Source organism: Falco naumanni, chromosome 2 (assembly GCF_017639655.2).
Source record: "Falco naumanni isolate bFalNau1 chromosome 2, bFalNau1.pat, whole genome shotgun sequence".
Taxonomy (NCBI): Eukaryota; Metazoa; Chordata; class Aves; order Falconiformes; family Falconidae; genus Falco; species Falco naumanni.
Window position 1 is genome coordinate 21,420,282 of NC_054055.1, and position 23,643 is coordinate 21,443,924.

General features: G+C 42.5%; 1 protein-coding gene across 10 annotated transcripts in view; it reads right to left on the minus strand.

Moving 5' to 3' along the window:
* Positions 1 to 23,643, minus strand: part of ELMOD1 (ELMO domain containing 1) — a 65,210-nt gene that overhangs the window by 34,427 nt on the left and 7,140 nt on the right. For 3 of the 10 annotated variants that reach the window (XM_040583579.1, XM_040583569.1, XM_040583577.1), the window contains exons 1-2: positions 18,786 to 18,956; positions 2,909 to 3,003 (exon numbers count right to left, since the gene is read on the minus strand). In XM_040583579.1, the coding sequence (XP_040439513.1) occupies positions 2,909 to 2,925 (17 nt within the window). In that variant the 5' untranslated portion in view covers positions 2,926 to 3,003; positions 18,786 to 18,956. The other 7 variants (XM_040583571.1, XM_040583576.1, XM_040583574.1 and 4 more) reach the window with 6 other exon arrangements.

Below are 23,643 nucleotides of genomic sequence, written 5' to 3' on the forward strand. Positions count from 1 at the left end.
TGGACAGGAGATGTCAAGCTGGTAAAAAGTCATGTTAATGGTCCAACAGATAAATAGTAAGCACAGCAGAAGTAGCACACAAGTTACACCCATTCCTCATTACCTGCACTCACATCTGCAGTATTTTGTTTAGAAGACAAACTGCAGTAGCAGAGAGCCCTAATGCAGCATGCACTTTGATAGTAGCAGCAGAGACTGCAGCATGCCTCCAATGCACAAACCTAACTCACAGCTGAGTGGCAAGTCTGCCTATATGTGAGAGTCTTCCCTTACAAGCTGGATTTTAAAGCTGTTGAAAGTCCTTCTTGAGTCTCCAAGTGAATACCTGTTGTGTGAAGTTACTGCACGTAAACTACTGTCATAACTCAGAGAGCAGTTAAGGTTATCTTAACTTTACAGATGAAAACCCTGCTCCTCTCTATATACATTTTATGGCATTTTCTATGACACAGTCAACAAGATGACTTGCAGTTTGTGTAGACTTAACTCATTGGTTTTAAACACAGAGATAATCTATGCCATTAGTATCTGCTGCTCCAGTGTCTCCTCCATGTTGTGCAACAACAAAAACACTGTGCCACTAACCAGTCCTTGCCATCAGTACAGCATGTTCAGCCCTGCATCTGATCTTCACAAACAGTTAATCATGCTTTTAGTAAGCTCTGGGGTGGCTGCTGCTACTAGTAATGGACAAATGCTAGCGGACACAACATACATTAACTTGTTTCCAGCTATTTCCAAGTTGGAAGGCTTAATATCTTTGTCTCACATGTATTATCTCCACGCAGCTCCAAACTTCACTGCCTTATTTCCTATCATATAAACCTGCAACCACAACACATAGAACAGAACTCAGTATCCCCAGTGAAGTGCTTTTCTTGGAGGATGACCCCAGTTTATTTCATCTCCCCACGTCTTCTATATTCACAAAATATGAGCAGTACAGTGCTCATATTAATTCATGTCATAGGACTGACGTAAAATAAGATGCCTCTAAGTAACACAACAGCTTTACTGTTTCAACAGTGCTTTCCTATTTGAGGTGCTCTGTATTCCCCACCTCCCAGCCATCTGACTTTCTGTTCAGCATTTAGAATACTGGATTTACCATGACAAAGTTTTAGATTGTACTATTTAGATAAGCAATTGCTTATTGATAAATTGATCTACCTTGGCTACTTAAAAGAAGCTACTACCATCAAGATCTCATATCTTTTAGGATTCACTGACTTTAGAAATACTATGGCAAAAAAGTAGGAGATGGATTCCTGAGGCTGTCTTGAAGGAACTAACTATTCAGAACGGCACTCTTTCTCCAACATGGAAAAACACCAAGGACAGCTAAAGGAGGGCAGAAACAAGCAGTTTCAAGGTAAAAGCAAAATGTTTACTGTAGTCTGGAAAAGCTGGCAGCTTAGAAGTTGTCAGCAGCTCAGTTTCTCCATCATGAGGAAACAAAATTTCATTAGGCTCAAAAGATACAAGGTCATTATGGGAGCAAGCTGTAACACACTCCGTGACCCCACCTGGAGGCTCTTACCTCACCCACAGTACGCTAAAGTCCCATTTGTGCAGGATTCATGACCTAGATCCCTTATGGCACCAATCTGTGACCTTGGGTCAGGCTGCTGAGCAAGTCTGCACAGAGAAACGAAGGTAAAAATTGTAGGAGGCAAGACTGTTGAGATGGCAATTACTAGCAGGATCCAAGAAGGAAGGCTCCAAAATGGGGATGTTATAAAATTGTGAAAGGAAAAAGCACTGCAGGGATTAGCCTGGCTAGTTGCAAACCATAAGGTCACCAGACCAGTATTGATAGAGTTTGTGGAAGACTGGGGCCCATCCAGGATCTACAGAGCTGCAGGGGCCAATCCTTTCCCTCCTGACTGGTGCCTATCATGGTGGTGAGCATACTAATGCTTTGCCTAATGGCTCATTAAATCTCAGCTGTCTTTTGTGGGTGTTAGCAAATAAGTAATTGCTTTATGCTTTTAACCTGCATATGTTCTGCTTACAGTGTCCTTTTGCAGCTGGCTCAAGATACCTGAGGAAACTGACCCAAACACTCCACAGAAACGCTTAAGCCAAGGCTAGCTTGGCAGCAAAATCATTACAGATGATCAGCCTAGAGATAATGATCCTGATAACCATAATGTATAAGATTTTTTGCTATAAACAGTCTAAAAAGAAAAATATAGTGACAGATGCTCTATACAGAAACATATGTTTCAGCCCTCTTGAAAGGTTTTTCCCATCCAGACAGAATATGATTTCTTTGGTTTATAGACAAATTAAGCTCTTGATCTGTATTGTTATTTTAGGAGTGCTCAACTCTCTCCACTGACTATAGAACCAAGACAACATGAGCTCTCTGCACCTACAGCTGTTGTCTGCAAATCCCTCATTCTATCCCCAGTTTATACAGAAAGAGCTGCAAGTCATACATAGGAGCAAGCAATAGGCTTTTCTCCCCAAATTGAGTATGATCAGCTTCAAAAACATTTGCACATTTTCACCAAGCATGTCCCCTTTTGCACTTTCACAAATAACACTCCAAAAATCCAGACAGCAGACAAGAATGGGGAAAAAAAACACCCAACATTTTTCAAGTGCTATTGTATGTTACCATTTCTGCTATTTTTCCCCTGATTTATCAGGCACCAGTGATTTGATACATCACTACTCCAATCCCACAAGACAGTTCCCATATTCTCTACTTCTGTAAAGAACTGGAAAGGAAATGTTAAAATAAAAGAGTTTTAATTAAATAGCAAAATCTAGGTGAACAGAAAGCAAACTAGTTTACACCACGTTTTGTACTACCGGTAACCGCTGAAACACTTAACTGACTGCAGCACAGAAGTAATTAGAATAATGTAACACTTTTGAAAAAATACAGAACAGTTACCTCAGGAAGTGTTTCATGGTGATGGTTTGGTTTATGTTGCTGGAGTCGTAACCTGTTGATCACTGATGACCTCTTCTTTCCAGGTGATATCAGTGCTGTAAAAATAGAATTGAGATGTATTTACTAACAGGGGAAAAAAGAAAAGTTACTTCAGTTTTCTAAATTATTTTTGAAACAAACATCTATGGAAATTCATAGCAAAGATGTTAAGGAATCTTATGTCAATAAAAACAGACTGAAAAAAACCAACATAATTTGTCCGCACTCCTCAGCCTGAGCATATACTTTGACCAGACTGTACTACCCATGTGTCTTTTCTGAGAAGTAAAAATTTGAATTAGAGTACAGAAATAAGTGAGAAAACTTGAAGAAAAATCTAGACAGTTTCAAATACTTCTTGTGTTCTTCAAACACATGTTTGGTTCACAGCAGCTTCCAAGCAGCAGTTTGAAGAGACACTAGGCTCACTACTGTTAGAAGCCCTCTGTTCCCCAGAATTTGCAACAGTGCTTAGAGACCTTGGGTAAAAGTAGTACCTAAGCAAAGAGCTACTAGTGGGTTCTGATTTAATTCACTACAGTAGATGTCAGGTAATCAATTTTCCTGGTGACCAGCTTTATTAAATGACACATGAGGTCCTAAAATAGATACAGTTGACCAGGTTGCCCATCCATCCTGAGATCTGGTGTCCAACAGTTAATATTCATTATGATTACCATCTAGCTCCAGTAGAGGAGAGGAACAGGAAGAAACATCATAAATATAACCCTGCCCAGGCACTGCAGACTCTCCCCAGTCACCACCCCCTTACTTCAGGTTTCTAAGATGGAGTATTCACAAACAAGTGATATTTGACTAAGAGATGTAGACTTCTCAGATTACTGTACTTCATTTGCTGCAAAAGACAACAAAACATCTTTACTTGCTGCCAGAAAACAGGATACCACTACACATATCTGCTAGTGGGACAGCTTAATCCAAGACAAAGGCAACAAGATCACACTTTCAAGCTCTATACTAGTACAAACACACACAGGCCTGAGTGAAAGCTATGCTGTTAAGAGACCATTTAAGAGCCCGTTGTTTTTTTTTATTATTATTATTAGCATTGCATGCAGCATGCTGAAAAGCTCCTGAAGGCCTTAAATAACTAGCCTCTTTGGTCACAAAGTTATAGATCTAGAGAACCTCAAATCTATTTTCTTTCACAGGGCCTATCAACACTGAAGAGATAAAAACCTTCTCACCCTACCTTGTTCTCATATTCTTTCCCTTTTGTAACTTGTGAGTTTTATATCATGCTGTTGCCTGCTGACAGGAACAGAACAAGTTTAGAAAAATGCAGCTATCTTGTTGGATTACATCACATACATCTTGCTAAAAATACATAATCCCCGAACAGTGGAAGCTTCATTCATTTATATTGTTTTTGACTGGCTGAATCATGTTACTGTCCCCTGAATACAGCTGTAATTGGTGCTGACTGCAGTGACGCCTGCTTGCAAGGGCAGAGAGATGCTAATATCCAACTCCGGTTCATTAATGAACTGGAGTAGGCAGGCTCCTAATGCTTCCTGCTGCAGCCTTTGATAGGTCTTCAGTGACAGCAAACATAGGAGATAGGCGAAAACTGGAGGGGATGTAACCTGCTCCCATTTCTCCAGTCTAATAATTTGCTGTTCTAAAGATACAGTTTGTGAAAGATTCTCACAGCCGAGTCTCAGCTTTTTAGCATCAATTTGAGCAAAGGAAGCTTCACCACAGTATTTGACCTGTAAGGGCAACAGTGTAAAGAACACACCAGAAGTGCCAGGAGCTGTCAAATCAACCTCCTCTGAAAGTATGTGCTGGCCCCAGCCTCTGAGGTCAGCTCCTTGATTCTGATCAAGGCTTTTGCTGAAAATGATGCTGCTTTTTTACTACTGCTTTAAAGAGAAGAGAAATTCCACTTGCCTGAACTCCAGAACTGGCTTACCCAAATGTGGCATGGTAGGAGCTTCAAGATACTTGCCCTTCAAGAACAGCTACCTGCTATAGCCAATTATAAATTTGTTTTCAATACTCATTAAAAATTAGACTGTTTAAACCCCTGTATTTTAAGAAGTCAACATTGCTGTTCATAAACCCTTACCTTCTACCCAGAAAGATAAACTCAAAGGAAGGTCATTGGTTACGCAGAAAAAAACATAACTAAGTGACACCACAAGCATAACAAGTGGTTGAAAGTGCCAATTTTGAATCTCTTTATGAGCACACCCTTGGAATTACAAGAATAATTCTCCTTGCTTTCTCCCTTTTAATTGAAAGGGGGCAGGGTGGGGAAGTCACCAAAGAAACTTTACAGCTGAAGTCCTGATGCCACAGAAGGCAACATCAAAGTTCTCCAGCTTAGAGAGGAACAGTTCACCCTGCAGGCTTCAACAGTGAGTCCCCGACAGCACAGGCCCAGCCAATAACCAGGTCCACAGAAAGTCTATGGCCTCAAAAGCAGTTTCCTCCACTGGAACACAAAGCAATCAAATTCCACCTGACTCTACCAAGAAGATTTCAAGGCCTAGAGGCAAGACTTCCAGCACAAACAAAAGCACAGAAAGCCTATGCTGCTGTCTTTGTTTGTAAGGTAAAAAGTTTAATGTCTGGCAGACAGGCTTTGTAAATGCTGTCATCTGCTAAGTACAGGGATAGAAACTGATGCCATGCTCTGCAATTCTTGCAATAATTCACTTACGTGGACACACACACGACAAAGTTATTGACATCTAGGCTAGATTGGGAAGCCAAATCAGAAGGGGAGAGTTTACAGTCATCTTCAAACAAGTAGGACTGGCAGGCAGCATTCCCCCATTTCCATATACCTCTACTGAATTCCTCCAGGGGAAATCAGTAAAGATTTTCTGTGAAGAAAACAGCCCTTAAACTCTTCAAAAAGACTGTTACCACAATTCACAGCTAAACTCAACTATGCATAAACCTGTAGAGCCACAAGTCCTAATTTCTGCCAATCTCTTTTCCTCTCAAAATAGATTTAAATGAAAAAAAGAAATAAAGTTCCATACAAAATAAATGAGTACTCTATCTTCCAGTAAGGTTGTTACAGCATCTCAGTGAACAAGAGCAGCTATATAGCTTTGGATTGCATGAACACCACTTCAGAGTTTGCCCAAAAAGTTTCAGTCAATTGCCATCACATGTGCTTAGAAAAAGAAAAAAAAAGCATTTGTGGCTAGGGAGAGGGACTTGACCTCTTGTCTTCTTAAGGAAAGAGTTTCCTTAGCAAGTTGGACATCTGCAGATCAGGAAGGCTTTAAGGTCCACTTGCAGGAAAAGAACACACATATGTGAGTTTTCTACAAGTGATAGATAATCAGGGTAATGAATGTTTGTAAGCTTTTTGAAAGAGCAAGCACAACAATTACACAATTTAGTTGAGAAGCTGACAGCAGTTATGGACTTGGGGAGACTGAAATACAAGTTTCTGAAGACTCAACTTCCTGCGCTTCTGTCGGAAAATGCTAGACTCTTAGCAGGACACTCAGAGCCAGCAGGTATCCAGTAGGGACCAGCCTGTTGGCCACAGCACCCACCCACCACTGAGGAGCCTGAGTTTGTGCTTTTACATAGTTTCACTAATGTGAACTTGCAGCTGTGTTTTTCTGCAGACTAAGAAAATGCTTCAGCTTTAAGCTATACACATTCACGTTTTCTCAACAAGAAACCTGCAAGAAAACTTCCCCTCTTCTCCTTTTGTCAGCAGCTTTTCAGCCCTTTCTGATTTTAAGTCATGCAGTTGGAGCAAGCCTAAAGACAAGTAGGTTTGACCTTGTTAGCCATCCTTCATTAATTCCCTAGAAGTAGCTTAAGCCAACAACACAGTTCCACTACTGGAAACCCCTTGGCCTTATGTAAAAAGTTTGCTCTTTGGCATGAAACAACTCATGTTCTAAGGCTCCAGACTGAGGGTGACAGAGCAAGGATGCTGTTTGGATCTCCCATACACTCAAGTTTCTCAGCTTGCAGGATTTTATCCTACACCACACCACTTCCAGAAATCAACCTCCTCCTCCCTCCAACAACACACCCACATACCCATTCACTGCCAATTGTTTCATCCAGTTTATCTTCAACTAGACAGGAGTTTCCCTTCCTAAAACTAGCTCCAGCTTTTCTTGGAAGAGAAGCAGTACTACTATTATCACATAAAACAGCAAAACTCTGTCTCAAAACAGAAATGAAGCTTTCCCTAAATAAACAAACGTTAACTATTTCAATTCCTGTGACTCTATGATCCTTTACATAGTATAGCAAAATATGCATCAATGTGAAAGGTGAACAATTGCTGGAGGCTAAAAGAAGTCAAGAGTAAGCCTTAAAAGTTGCCTCTACCTGAAACAGAGGGTTTGCTTTGTTTGTCTTCAAGAAACCTGTAGATACACCTGAGTGAAAAAGTTGTGTTATTTAATAGAAATCACGATATTTGCAGAGTAAAATATAAAACCAAACTAGTTTTCTTCCCAATGTTTGTCTTGTAAGCTAATGGCTCACCTGGCATGTTGTAAACGTTTTAGAAGGTTTGTATTCTAATTATAAAGAAAAAGTAGCTATGCTGAAGAGGCAAAATCAGAACCATTAAGATGAGCAGGCTGAATATAAGACTTTGTTTAGGTGGATCATTAGATGACAGTTCATCCAAACTTTCCTCCTCACAAAAAAATAAAAAAGGACGTATGTTTGAAATAGCAGGCAGTAATTGCAACAGTCATCATGAGTGGGGGGGGGGGGGGGGGGGGGGGATGATAATTCATTTATTTTTAGGTTTAGTTGTTTTACTTTCAGAGTAGGTGCTTTTGAGCTGAATGCCACTACCACGATAAAATTGATTTCAGATTGCAACTTTTCAGTAGCATCCTGGGTTGCCACTTCTTATCCCTCATTCACCTCAAAAGCCTATGTGTACTTATTTGTGAGAGACAACAATCTGAGCCTTATATCATCAGAAGTGTTTTGCTACCCTACGTTCTTTTTTTTTTTTTTTTTTGCTGATGGGAATATTGATGCTTCTCTATCCTGAACACTAATCTGCAATAACTAGAATTAGAAGGGGGAAGAATAGCTGATACACATTATGAAATGTCCCTTGAAGTCCTGGTGGATAGCAAGCTGGCTGCAAGCTGGCAGTATGCAAAGACAGACAACAGCACCCCAGGCTGTGTGAACACAAGCACAGCCAATAAGTAGATTGAAGGAAGGGATTATCTTCCTCTGCCCAGCACTCTTTGGACCACATTTACACACTCTTTAGTTTGGGCCCAAGCAATACACAAAAGACACCAATAAACCGTAGAGAGTTAATCAAAGGCCACAGGTGATGAGGGAGAGGCTAGGGGAGTTAGGCTTGTTCAGCTCAGGGCAGAGACAGCTTTGGGAGACCTAGCAGCACTTCCAGAGCCTAGAGGGAGGACATTGAGAAGTCTTTGATGGACTCTTCATAGCGGTATAGGGCAGGAAGGTGAAAAACAACATGCATAAACTTAAACAGAAGAGGTTCAGCCTAGATGGGGAAAAATTTTTCCCCCCAAGAGGACAGTCAGGCAGTGGCACAGGTTGTCCAGACAGATTATGCAGACTCCATCCTTTGAGGTTTCAAGCCCCAAATGAATGAATCCCCGAGAAGCCTGACCTCAGATCTGACCCTGCTGTGAGGTTGGGGTGAAGACCTTCTGAGGTCCCTTCCAGCCTTTGATTCTCTTCCCCATAAGAGTGACTGTGGGGGAAGCAATCTCAGATACCCTGAGTTATACTCAGAGTACTCTATATAACATACAGGGAGCTCAAGTCCTTGCTATTAGTTTAAGAGCTACCAACCTCTCACTATGATCATCTATAATTTGTAATATTTTCCATGAAACAAGCTTAGCCTGAGGATGGAACAAGATTACCCCCTCTACCTCATCTCTCCCGACCACTCCATTTGACCATAAACAAGTCATTTTAAGCGACCTAAAAATCAAGAATAAGAGTGCACAAGAGTCCTACAGTATCAATATAACACACAAAACCCCCAAATACAAAACCAAAAAAACCCCAGGACCTCAGTTTGGTGAAGCCACACATTCTCAGCAAGTCTTGTTTATTAAGCTATCCCACAGAACAGACATACACTTACTTGCACCTTCCAACTTGCATTCATGCCCAAAGCTGCAATAAAAGTAACTTCAAAACATATTGAAAAACACAGTGAAAACAGAGAATCTTTGACCATCTCAATTACAACATAGTCACTTACTGTTCTTCCTGTAACATTCAAAGAACTGTGCATAGACCTCTCCAACTCAGAACACATCCTTGGGAAAAGGCTCTCAGGAACAGATTGCTTCAAACCTCAGTTCCATGGAGTTCAAAAGCACTTTGCATGGCTCAGAAGCAGTTGTGCCTGACACCAACAGGTACAGCCCCTGGAAGGACCCACCTCAAAGATCAACAGTGGGTGCTTGTTTTTGTGAGCTCAGTTTCCTGTCTCAGTACAGAAAGGTATTTTTGTTTCCATGTGCCCAAGACAAGGCTATATTAAATTTTAAGCATTCTTTAGAAGAAAGTCTTGGAAGAAAATGTCACACTTGATTGATGAAGCTAATAAGCAAGACCTGACTTCAGTCACACTGTCATGGGTAACAAGATTTTTCTTCCCTCTCCTAATCTCCATCACATTGACATTTTAGGTTTCTCTGTCTCACTAGGGGAGTGAAGGAAAAGCTAGGTATGAAGTCAAGAATCATCGAATTTTAGTCCTGTCTAAAAAAGCCTGTGAGCATGAGCACATACAACACAATTAAGCGATACAGAGAAGGAGCCCTGAATAAAAGTTTAAAATCACAACAGAGCTGGAAGAGTGGGAAAGCACAAAAACCCCCTTTCTTCCAAGCCACAGAACAGTGCTTTGAAAGTGTCTAATTCTGTAGTCCTAACTTAGCGCCTCACTTCAGTCCATTACTGCCCCTTTAAAGTGGTAAACAGCATCACAGACAAGACAGAAACAAGCAAGCATCAAGAGGATCTTACAAAACCTGTAAGACAGCCACATAGGACTGCATTTGGGTTTAAGAGAACTTAACTCATTAAGTCTCACATGCCAAATTACCTCTAACAGTTCAGCCTACACGCTGCAACTCCTCAGTAGATTTTTGTTGAGCCGTAACCCAGTCTGATGAAGATAACATCAAACCAAAACTCAGCATTGTAGAAACATTTCCACAGTTTATTCCTGATCTCTGCCCTCTAAAAGAAAAAGGCTATTGTTATGTACCTGTTTGAAGCAAGATAAATCCCAGAAATTCAAAGGAAATGTATAAGTACATAACGCATACAGGCATATTTTGCATGTAGAACTGTAGCTATGATCTACTTTTACCAATTTCTATCAGCTCTGCTCTACTACGATGTTGAAAGATGTTGAGGACAAAATTATATGAAGTCACGTCAGGTCACTGGTGAAGACTTCACTGGGTACATTCTATTTCTAATACTAAATACAAAGTTAAAAAGAAGAGGAAGCTCTCCACACCCCAGAGTACTGTAAACTTCTAGAAATGTAATCAGATGCTTAACTTCAACAGGAATTAAACTATTCAAGTACTGTCTCTGTCTATGTTTCCATCCTTAATAAGCTTACTTTTCTTATTGAGGAAAGTGTATTTTATCCAGAAAAGACCCAAGTAGATGATACCTCAGCTGAAACTGAAGTCTCATTTTTGAAAAAAGCCTTCAACCCACAGCAGCTTCCCTCCAACCACTTGATGCATTATAAAAAAGCGTAATTTTTAGCCACTTCTCATGAACTTTCACTTGACCACTGATGAATACACCCAAGAGAACAGCATCACCATCTGAGCGGCTCGTGTGTTCTACATGGTTTGTGGTGCAATGTTTCTGGCCTACTTGACCTGTTTCCAGATACACTACACAACAGCTTGTAGCGCAAGGAAGTCTGTTCTAAATGAAACATCACACTTGGTAGCAACATTCCTTCAGGTTTAGAATAAATCCTATAAGACTGGATGCATAAAATCCAAAGATACCGCCTGGTTAGCTCCCAGACTTAATGCTCCACAGAAGCTCCACAGAAAAAACCAAAAATTACTCTTTCCAAAAGTGAACGACTGAAGCTGTTTGTTTTGTCTTCTCTTCTTAGTTTCCATCTCCTCACCTAGATGATAGGAGGTTATAAGAGAAAAGGCAAAGATGAAGTATTAACTTGTCACCAAAATTAACTGAAGTCTAGATTTGCTTTAGAGCCCTACCAATTCCTGACATGCAGCAGTTTGCAAGGGAGGAACATCATCCTAACAATGGGTCACGGAGATCTGCAGTCTCAATAGAATTACAACAGAGATGCTTGCTCTTTCTTTTCCACTGCCTTTCCAACATCTTTTATATTTGCTTGGACCACACAGAGTTAATTCAGCTGTCAGATCAATACAACCTCACACTGAGCAACAGCCTGAAAGCATGTAGAACTAAAGACTTTCATATTTATTTTGTTAACTGACAAAAAAAATTAATAATTAAGGACACTAGAGGTGTCAAGACAAAGGCCAAACAAAGCTTTCAAGCTAGAGGAGCATAAAACAATTTATTTACCCAGGAACTTGGTGAAGATTAGACACCATTCATACTGATCTAACAGAAAATTGCTCCATGTGTTGCCTAGTTTTCCTGTCACTGCATCCAGATTACTTTGGCATACAATCAACAACTTTTCCACAGAGCTCTCCGAGATAGACAAGCAAGAGTGGGATACATGAGAGCTTCTGTATGTCCTTCTGTAATTTTACAGACATGCTCTTCCCCTAAGACAGGACTCAAGGACAAGGGCCTCCCACGCAATAAGCCAGTCAGATAGTGTCGTGAAGTTCCACATTTGAGAAATTGTAAGCATCCTATAGAAAGTGTTATGCACCAGCTGTTAGCTGCCTGCAGTCCTGCAGTCTGCTGAGGGACCACAATAAATGAGCAACATACTTAATCTGCAGAGAAGAGGACTAAAAATCCCACTGCAGATTTTTTGCAAACCTCACGGCCTACTATTTTATCTCCTGCTTGCTGCTCAGCGAGATGCTCTGCATCCCAAGAGGCAGGAAACCAGGACAGCTCCAAGTACATGACCTTGCTGGAAGCTCTGGTTATGCACTTGCTTCCCAGAAGAATCTGCACAGGGTAGGTTGCTCTGATTTTACCAATGTCTGGGGTGAGGAGAAGTGGAAGAAGTAATCTATTTGCTCATGGAAGCAAAAGTTTCCTTAAGTTTCTGCAATAAATATTGCAAACTCCATGCTTTGGTTGAAACAGGTTTAAGCCCTTCTTTAGGGAAATGTTTTGAACAGCAAGATGGTTAAAAAAAATAAATATCACTTTAGGGGTATCTTCCCAAAGCTGTTGTTCAAACAGGCCTATACACCAGCAGCTACCAGTAGACTCTTCAACTTGGAAGTCACAGGTATCTTACCAAATTTTAGCTTCCATTAAGAAGAGTTGTGAACAACTGTAAAAGTGACTGTATTAAGATTCACTTCACACTTTTGTAGCTTAAGCTAACTCCAAGCAGCACCAAAATCTAGCACTGCTTCTGTAAGTAGTGGAGAAAGCAAGCTAGGATAGAGCTTGGTGACAGGGACATCCATAGCAAGGAGGGATGCAGTAACACAAACACCCCCCTAACAGGATGAAGCGAAAGGAAAAGGTGATGAAGATCTACAAAAGGTAAAAAAGGAAAGAATGTTTTGAAGGGCAATCAAGTTATACCAGCTAGTAAGCAAGACTTATGAAACACACTTTCAGGCATGGTCCAGGAACCATCCTTATGGGGTGATTGCACAAGATGCCCTTTCTCAACCAAGTAGGAGAAGTCAGTGGCAAGGGAAATGTGAGGTGCCATGGTGCTCTCCTTCCCTCTGCCACTTCCTGCTCAGTCCTACCAGGTGTTTGCTTTCTTTTAGGTGCCCAGTTTCAGATAAAGCATGCTGGCAAAGATTTGATAGCAGAAAACTGGAAAGAGGGGAAAAGACAATGTGGGAAGAGATGAGAAAGAAGAGACATGAAGACCATTAGAAACTGTTCCTGACACACCATTACCAAGCAGGGAGAAGAACAAAGCAAAGCAAGAAAGAATACAAACTAGGACAGGATGATTGACAGCATTGCCGTAACACACTTATTCCTAATGTAATGCAACACTGAAAGTCTTCCTTCAGCTTCTCTTTCTGCTTAGAATAGTGGGGCATACATTTTTTATGGTCCTACCCTTTACCTCATAAGTGTAAAGTGATAGTTAAAAAAAATATTTATAAAAGAAGATAAATAAAACAAGTTTCCAGAACACTTGCATCAGATACACCCATAATAAATCACTAATATGAACTGTTCTCATCCTTGAGATAGTAACCTGATGTGCAGACCAAAACTTTCTCCAGGTTCAGTGGGCTGGTTGTTTTCAGTGGTGGATTTTTGGCTTTGGTTTTTTTTGGCAATTTTTTTTTTTTTATTTGGTTGGTTGTTTCTTGGACTGAATGGTGACCACAATCTTTCTCCCATCTTTCACACTTTAGATCTAGTCCTGAATTGCTTGGTTTGTGTATGATGTTAACTGACGCTCAAGATGCACAAGAGCACTCCCTTGCTCATGCTGCACCACTCAATTTCCACCGCTGGAAGAAAAAGTACCCCCCAGAATTTCAAATAATCCCTACAACACAATAAATAAAGAAGAGTTGGGAATAAAAGCCACTCCAGCTAAAACAGTCTATAGTATTACAAAAAACAAACAACACTGCTGAAACATTTTTCCCTTCCAAAAGGAAATCTCAATCCAGCAGTTCTAGGGCATCTTGTTCACATAGGTGCCTAAAGACTCCAAAGATTACATACAAAACCAACAAGCCCTGACCCAAAACACCATAGGTTGTCAGGTCAGACAAGACTCAAGGAAGAACAAGACTATCTCAGATCCTTGGAGATATTGTTGTGGTCCCCCACCAAATAGTTGTGGTACATTGCGTGGCCTTTTCTTAATTTGTGCCTAGGGTATGTCCCGTTTTCCCTATCTTCTTCTGGGAGCTTCCTTTCCCTGCTCCCTTCCTCAAATGGTTCAGCAAGAACTCCTCTTTTCCTCCTTCAATCCATCTGTTCTCCTCACGCTGCCTTAACACTGACAGCATGAAGGCCTAGCAAGCCCAAATTTAACAAACCCCACATTGATCTTAGTGTTTCAGAGGTACAACCTGTTTGCTGGCACACAACCAAGCCAATGTTGATATGGATGTGGCTTTGTGAAAGCAGAGTGGGAGAGGGAGTATGAGACTTGCTCTTATAACTGCCTACCAGAGTTATGGAAGAGAACTACATTTTCCAGGACCACAGGACTGCTTTATAGTAAGGTGCCCAATTCCTACCACCTGCACGCCACCTGATCATGCAGATCTTATGAGTGCAGTAACAAATTGTTGCTACACCATGGACAAGTCTCAATACCTGAAGCATCCTGGAGGACAATGAAAGGTAGGGGTTTATTTTTGTTTTTAAATGTATAAATAAGACTACTGAAAAAAAGAAAAAAAAAGTCAGTGACAAAATCTCTGTTTGTCTTCACTACAAACTGGAACTGGCCACAGGAGCTCTTGCTGATCCCAGCAGCATCACAATTTTGGGGTTCTAGGAAACTTCTCAGTTCACTTTTGGCAGACTCAGACACAAGTACACAATATGGGCTTATGTGACAGATGGTGTATACACTAAGGAATAACGCCTATGTTTGTGAAATTGATAGCCAGTTGTACACAGTCCTAAATAACCATTTGTTACAGAAACAGCCTTTCTTCCTTATGCACCTTCTGAAGACATCAGTTAACTGTGAGTGGATTAGCAACGTGATATAGGGAGCTGGGAGACAGTACCTTGTATAACTACTTTTCTTGGTTTTGGTCCTGTCCGTTAATCTCTCTGCCTGAGCATTCTTCCATGGAGAAGCAAAATACATACCTACCATAGGAGCCACAGCTACATCAATGCATAGCACAGACCACCAGAAGTGGTTTTGCCGAGGAAAAAACCCCAACAAAATAGTGCCAAGCATCTGAAATTGAAACTACATAGATGGGAGAAAGGTGTTTTTAAACAAAACACCCAATAAGGATGCTGGAGTGGCTCCAACCTGATCCCTGGGACTGAATGTCAGGCCACAGTTGGTATGCTCCCAAAACAGTTCCTCCTTTTTTTTGTCAGGTGCTCCAAGACTAGCCCACAAGTGAGGCGAAAAACAAAAAGGCAGGGACAACTGGGGGATTTACTTTGAAAACACACTATCTCAGTTAAAACATTAGCGTAGGCATGTATATTAAGACTATGAATGCCTGCAAAGTCATTCTAGGTACAATACCACCAGAGAGGGGAGAGCTCCCAAGTACACACAGTTTCCTACAGACACAGTCATGAGGACCACAGTAACCTGTGCCTCCTAACTCTGCTCTAACAAGTCACAATTTTACCTGCTTGATCTGCCAATTGTTTTCAATTCCAGTCTTAGTACCTCCTGTATTTCTCCTGATCTCCAGGCTCCTTTGTACATCTGTGACTGTAAGCTGGCTGAACCAGAAAGCAGTGCTCAGCCTGAGGATGTGCAGACAGATTAGGACATGTTAAAAACACCACAGCCAACCACTTGGTTCTGCTCAGGTACTACACCTACTATAAGTGCTGGAAACTATCTTCTTGAAGAGCCTCTCAGCTGTAGCAGAAAGCTAAGAAGCGTTTGCTCACATTTTGCAGCAGAGTAGGACCTGGCACTCCAGAGCAAACTGCCAGAAATGTTTGAAGCTAACAAACTTTATATAGGGCTCTTCATTGGTTTGATGCTAAAGCGGATGAGAACTGCTCACTCAATTACACCTCAGAGGTACTTCTAAGAAACCCGTATCTTTCATACAAGACTTAGTAACTGACTGGGAGTGCTCCCAGAGCACTCCTGGTTTAATTTCATCAGGAGAATTCAGGTCTGTTGTAGCAAGACTGGTCTGAGACCTGACCACCGCAAAGCAACTAGAGAAGGTCTCCAGAGGATGTGTCAGATACTTAAGCTGGATGTGAGCCAAATCGCTTGTGTAAACATATCCATAATTTGTTTCAAGGCAAAGTCAAACAGGTCAGTTTAGCACTAAAATGCTTTCTTTGCCTTGAAAAGGGGAGCTCATGCAGTCCCATATACCACTGACACTTGACTCAGGAAGCTATTCCCGCAGTCTCTGCTGTCAGGCAACTCTTCCCACTACCTGGCGGGTACAAGCAGCATTTCCACCTCTGGCTCAGGCTTGGCAAATTCTGTGGTGCCACATAGCTCAGCACTCAAACTCAGTTATGTGGCTGAGCTCACATCATGTTACATGGATGCTGAGCATGCTAAGCCCGAACCATAGCCTCAGTCCTGCACTACCACAACCACTCTTCACTTTCTTTAGATCAGTCTAAGTTTTAATTTTATTTTTCCTTACTTTGTCCTTCTTTCTTGATTGGCATCTCACCACCTGGCTTCCTTTGCAGTATTCCAGCAAACCACACCCTGGAGGTTACTCTTCTTGCCTCCTTCCCAAAGCTTGCATTCAAGAAGGGTAACACATTTCATGTTGTCTTTTGGCCTACATCACTGAGCAAAAGATTTCAAAGGAACGTCAAATAAAACAAGCTTTCCAATCAAGAAGGCTGAGCAGATGTTTACAAAAAAAAAAAAGTAGTCTTATGAGCCAGAGGGCATTAAGCCCAACAAGATTTGATCTCCAGGCAGCCCAGGCTCGCTCTTCATGCAATTTTCTACTAACACTTCAAATGACCCCTTGGGAAAAATAAAGCTTGCCTGGCTCTGTATATCACTTATGCCCTGTCTGTACAACTAAACAGAATTTTTGTTAACATTGGTTACAGCTGATCACAGCTTAAAAGCCCAAGTTCTCTGGACAGCTTTAAATATAAGATGATTTAAATACTATCGTCAGTCTGGAGCCATACACACGCTAGCATTTTTGCAACAGCATTTTCTCTGCTTCCATCACAGCAAACAGCAGCAAAGCTCAGTTTGTGCATGGGAGATGATGGATAACAAAATAACCACCTAATGCAACATAGCCCCAAAGTTTCTCCGCTTAAGTGTAACTTGGCTCAAGGAGCTGTAATTCCCCAGAAAGAGTAACAGAAAGATGTTTGACCAGAGGAAGTTCTTGGGTTCAAGTGTCACTGCAGCTAATGTGATCCTGTCCCACGGCTAATAAAGCCCTGTCTCAAGAGCCGAGCAGGCAAAAGATTCGTAGACACTGGTTACATGCTTAGTCCTACCAGGTTTTTACAGTAGCAGAACATTTTTTACTGTATATCAGTGAACCTCAGTGAACCAGCAGGAAAGTTCACAAATGTATTGTTACATTATTTTTCTATTGTTTAGTGCTTTCCTGGAAGTATTTTCTGCCAGTTTTCTCTCTAGAGTGATCCATACAGCATCTGATAATGTCACACGATTTCACTCCTGAATTCATAGATGCTCGGAGACAGGAAGCCTATTAGGCTTGGCAATAGGTCAATTGCTACATCAATGTGGGTTTGCATTAGTTTTAGTTGAAATACTGCTTAAAGTGATATACATATTATAGGAACTTAACAAGTCAAAAGGTATTTCTAACTCCACCTGTTCAGTTTGGAAAATGCAATGGTCCACTTTAAGAAAGTCAGAGAAAAGCAGGCTCTCCTAAGAATCAGTAAGTCTCCTCTGTGCTTCCACTTTGCTAAATAGGTTAAATAGACTTAAGTACAAAACACCTACCAAATTACTGCACATAAGTCTTTTGCTGTTCTCATCTTAGGGAGATGAGCTGTTCTTAAAAACAGGCACACTCAACTGCTTCAACCATGCACGGATCTACCAGTAAAAAATAATGTTCTTTAAAAATGCATAATGAAATGTTTAAAACAGAAGACAACCAGTAAGCTTGCTGTAGTGCATAGAGATGATGCAGGATTTAAGAGATGCCATTTTTTCTATTCTACCTCATTTCAGGATAAAATAGGATGGGGGTGTGTGCAGCGGGTAGGAGAGAGAAGAAGGAGAATTTACCGGATTTACTAAAGCATGCAAGCCACAAAATACATTTATTTCAGTTTCTAAAATGGCTCCTTTGTTTCAAACGCCTTTGTCACAAAAACCAGCTTCTTGTGATCTGACTGGTGAGTTGACTGAATTGGGACAAAGGTGTTGTTCTCCCCACCCACACACACACTCTGACATACACTTTAGCTACTCTCTTTTGGCCATTTTCATGGGAATGATAAGAAAAGCAGAAACAGTGAGGACAGGGAGAAACATAAAAGACTACACACACCAGTCCTAGAGTTAACTGAGGAATAAGTGCAACTTCAATACACAATGACCATGCGGGGTATGAAGGGGAGGTAGGGAAGAGAGTACCATAGAAGAAAAAAAAAAAAACAACACCAAACCCCCCAACACCCACACCCCCCACCCCCGAAACCATCATTATCACGTCCATACGCCAGTGTACGCGAGGTGCAGACCTGCGGGCAGCTGCGCGCCGCGGCGGCGGGGCAGGCGGCGGCCCCCAGCGCAGGGCGGGCTGCCGGGGCAGGGCGCGGAGCCCACTGCGGAGCCGCAGAACCGTGCCCCTGGCTGCCGCCCAGCGCCAGCCTCCTCCAGCCACCCCCTCGAGAATTACAAAAGGTGGGGGCGTTAAAAAAAAACACAAAAAAACCCCCCACAAAACCACAAACATTAAAGACCAGCAAAAAAACCCAACCCAAATGCGCAAACCACCCACCGACCCCGCAGTTTCCTTACGCCGCAAGGTCTTCCCAGGGAGAGCCCCTCATTCAAGGGGGCAAAACTTCGCACCCGCGGCCGGGCGGGGGGGGCTGCGGCGGGCAGCGCAGGGGGCTGCGGTGCGACTCCCGGAGCCGCCTCCCGTCGCTAGGCGACCCGCGGGGCCACCGGCAGGGCCCGCCACCGCGCACTCACCGCTCCGCGCCGCTACATCCCCGTGGCGCGGCGCAGCCGCCGTCCCGGGCCGTCCTTCCTCGGGGGCGGGTGCGGCGCTGCCGCCGCGATGTGGGTCACCCGGCGCGGCACCCAGCGAAGGTGAGGAGGCGGCGGAGGCAGGCGGGCGGCGGTGCCGCCTACCGGCGAGCGCGGGGGGAGGCTGCGGCGGGGCCCGAGCCCGCCCCGCGGGGAGGGGAAGGGGCCGGGGAGCGCTGGCTCCCTGCGCGCCGGCTGCCAGCGGTCCCCGCCGCAGCAGCACCTCTCCCCGCTCTCCGACCTTCCCCCGTCCCAGAGCGAAGCCGGGCGGGCTCCCGAGGCATAACGGCCCGTCCGCCCCACCTGCCGCGGAAAGGCGATACCCGTCTGCGCCGAGCGGAGCCCGGCCACAGCGGTACGGTTCAGGTCCTACAGGAGAGCGGGGCACGTCTCCGAGGTGTTAAGGTCCCGCTTAGCTAGGGGTAGCGTTCTGCCTCTGTATCCATCACACCTACCCGTCAAGGAGATCAGCGTCCTTCCTACCCCAGCGGTATATCCCGAAGGCTTTTGATCTCCAAAGTTTAAAATTTGCTGATCAGGATCGCAGGCATGCCAGTCTATTTATATGGCTCTCCCCTCCAGAAGGATAATAACCTGTCTGAAGCAGCTACAGAATCATTTACAGTTGCCCAGTGCTAGTACTGCCTGTAGGCAGTCTGCACTTCTGCTCTTCCTTACTGCTGCACGCATCTGTCCAGATGTTCCTCTGAAGCTGTAAGCCAGCTGTCAGGCTGCACTGGCATCCTCACATTGTCCCCTAGTCTTGGGGTTTCAGACATCCTTTGAAAAAGCTAATTAACCTCTTTTCCAAAGTGAATTCTATGTCTAACCTGAAAATAGCTTTCTGCATGCCCGTTACAGGGACATGGTTTAATTTCTCCTAAATCTCCTTTTGCAGTCATTTTGATCGCATAACTAAGTGTCACATTCAAGAAGTATGGTGAAAACACTAGGGTCACCAAGTTAAACATTTAATGACTAGGAAATGCTATTCCTGTTTTACACCCACGGCAAAGCAGACCAGTACTTGATCCTCCCCCTAGCTAGAGCTATGTAGCTCCTCATCCACTTTTTGACATCACTATGCCCAACACACCTGGCTGGCAGATGCTGTGATCTGCAGAGCTGACTGAGCGGCAGGGACGGGTCTCAGCAGCCTCCACTACGGCTGTGCTGTCCATCAGCAAACAAGGTCCAATGCTCAAAAGAACCCACTAAATGATGGGTATCAGACTACAGCTTTACTACTTCATGTCTTACTATTTGTGCCATGTTTTGCACATTGCAGTAAGCTTTCAAGCTTAATTCCTTGCATCAATGCAACTAGAAAAGCAGTTTTCTCCTGCATTACAGCAGTGTTTCTTAATACTATATCCCAATGATTTATACTCCAAAACACTGATCTATGCTCAATTCCTGAGCCTGTCAGGAACTGCTCTAGCACAAGGCTGGAGGAGCCACCACAAGTCACTACAACTCTGAACAGAGTAAATCCAGTATTGGGGAACTTTTCAGGGGCTTTGGGAGCATAGTTCAGTTATGCTTCCCAAAATAAGTTTGGGCATCACGAGCAAGAAAAGCCAAATCCATGCTACAGAAGCAGCCTTACCTTCCCAGATACCATACTCTTGTCCATGAATGTGGAGGAATTTAAAACATAAGCTGGAAAGACTCTGTGACTCTAGTCCCTTACTGTTACGGCAAATTCAGACCAATGGGGTAGGTGTTTCCAGATGGCCTCCTGCCCGTTCTTTAGCATCATGTAGCAGTATACAGCTATACTGTAGCCATGCAGTGCCATTTCAGACTCGACTGATTTTCACAAGACGTTTGTTATCAGATTGCAGTTTGATGTACCCATTCACTCAATATCTTGGGATGGAAGTTATCTGGATTACTATGCCTCCAATGTTCAGCATCATTGTTCTCATGGAAAGTTGAGGCAAAACAGCATTTTAAAACTAATAGGAGCCTGGTTTAAAAAAGCCCCCAGCACTTTTGATTATAAGCAGTTACTAAACATTTTACTATGCTGTACTTTCCTTCTAACAGCATAATTATTTTTAATTTATGGCAAATGAAAGAAACTGTGCATGACAGCAGAAATATAGCCTGTACTTAGAAGTGGCAGTGAAAAACACATTAGAAAAAATAGGTACAAGACGCAACTAGTTGAACAATGTCACACTTTTCCAGCAATAGCTCATAAAGCCTGCTGTGCGTAATAAAAACCAGCAAGGTCACCTGCATGATTAATTTAGCATTGGAAAGAAGGTGACAGAAGCAGCCAAAAAACAGATAGCAACATACCTAGCTCAGATATTGGTGAAAAAAATCAAAAGCTCAAGCCCCTCATTATTTTGGATAGAAGCTCTTGTTGTTACATAATTTACTGATGAAGACAAGATTGATGAAGAGTACACATGCTATGTCCTTGTAAAGAACCTAATGTGCTTTGACATCATCCAGTACTTTTCTCAGAAGACATGCCACCCAAGCATTATTAATTGTATCACAAGGAGTTACATTTTAGTTAATGCTTTTATAGTGGGTGTTTTGTTTTATTTTTAACAAACAACATCTTTCATTTTGTGACAATACAGATGGTAGCAAAAATACTTTACCTATGTTTGTATTCCTTTACTTAAAACAAACATCAGAAAGAATATATTTTACCTAACAATCCTAGAACTCCTAGAACAGTCTTAAAAGCTGTAACAAGGAATGATAAGGAAGGAAAAAACAATCCCCCCTATTTACATAAAGAAACTTCTTACCTGAGTTTTCAAAATCTATGTTCTACATTATCAACCTGCTTAGGTTTTACTCTAAGATGAGGCAGGCTACTCTCAGCATAAATTAAAACCTTCTCAGGCTGCTATCAATCTTCTTCACCTGCCCTGGGTATCCGGGGACCCTTTTGTCAGCTGGACATTATCAGGGTGTGACAAACCACACCCTTGCCTTAATTCAACTAGCAGTTTTCAACTAGCAGTTTTCCTGAAACCTGTGGATTGGCTAAAATTTTTTAATTTTTATTTCTTAGTGTTTGATCTTCTGGCTCTATTAATCCAAGTGTGATTGAAGAGACCATAATACATTAAGCAATGAGTGACAGTGCCATGCATTTAAAAGAAAATTGCTGTAATGGAAGCATACTACTAAGTATAATGATACTTGTGATATCAAAGGAACAATAGTGGATTAAGTACTGCAAGACCAGCTGCTATGTTTCTTTATTACTTTGACCGAGCTGATCAAACATCTCTGCTTGTGGGGACAAGTTTTGCATAAAAAATGCTATACCTTTCTCCTGGTACTCTCTCCTACTGGAACACATGAAGTCTGATTTCATTTTAAACAGCTATTTGCGCTCACTCCACAGGAAATGGCATCTCACCTCCTGTCATTTGGAAACCCATATGTTTATATGAAACTGTATGGGATCTTGGTGTTAGACCTCTGTAAGAAATGACCAAACACTGGTATGTGGTGAAATGAAGCCTTTCCAAAGCCAGTAGCAAGCAGATGACAAAAGAATGCTGTGATTAGTGAGTCTGATGGTAACTACAGCTTTTGTTCACAGAAGAATCAAGCTCAGATTACCATAGGTGTAGGATGTCACCAAGCAAACATCCAGCTATGTCTTTTGGGAGGTGTTACACAGTCCAGGTGAATGGGATGCTCAGGTAAAGGTGCAGATGTGAGGACCATGTTTGTCAGAGCACAGCTTGTCACCATTCTGCACACATGGAGCACCTCCCATATGAGGGAGGCTGAAAGAGTTGGGGTTGTTCAGCCTGGAGAAGAGACGGTCTCTGGGGAGACCCTGTAGCAACCTCCCAGTACCTAAAGGGGGCCTACAAAAAAGCTGGAGAGGGACTTTTTACAAGGGCAAGTAGTGATAGGACAAGGGGGAATGACTTTGAACTAAAAGAGGGTACATTTTGATGAGATATTAGGAAGCAATTCTTTACTGTGAGGGCGGTGAGGCACTGGCACAGGTTGCCCAGAGCAGCTGTGGCTGCCCCATCCCTGGCAGTGCTCAAGGCCAGGCTGGATGGGGCTGGGAGCAACCTGGTCTGGTGGGAGGTGTCCCTGCCCGTGGCAGGGGGGTTGGAACTAGATGATCTTGAAGGTCCCTTCCAACCCAAATTATTCTATGATTCTGTGCATTTAGGGTGTAAGTTACTTGCTGGAAAAAAAAAAAAAAATCAGTAAGGATCATTGCAGGGGGGGAAATCCAGTCTTAGATGCTGCCAGTGGGAGCAGGAATCACATGAGAGGTATACTAACAATAGCAAGCTCTGTAGTGAAAGGTGTATATAGTAAACTGATTTACTGTTCTTGGACAGTACTATGTATGCAGCTAGACAGGTGCTCCCAATATAGTTCTTAGTTCTATGTCAGCACAGCCACAAACTTTTATGTATATGCCTGGAGCTTTATAGTTTACTTCTAATAGATAAAAAAAGACATAAAAGATTCAGAAACAGGCCCTTTTGGGGATCCACGATAATCCAGAAAAAGTAATAAACATCTACAGATTTGCTTATATGTAAGAATTATTGCACTTTTGGAGTCATTCGTCTGAGGATACTCATGCACTAGCATGAGTTAATAC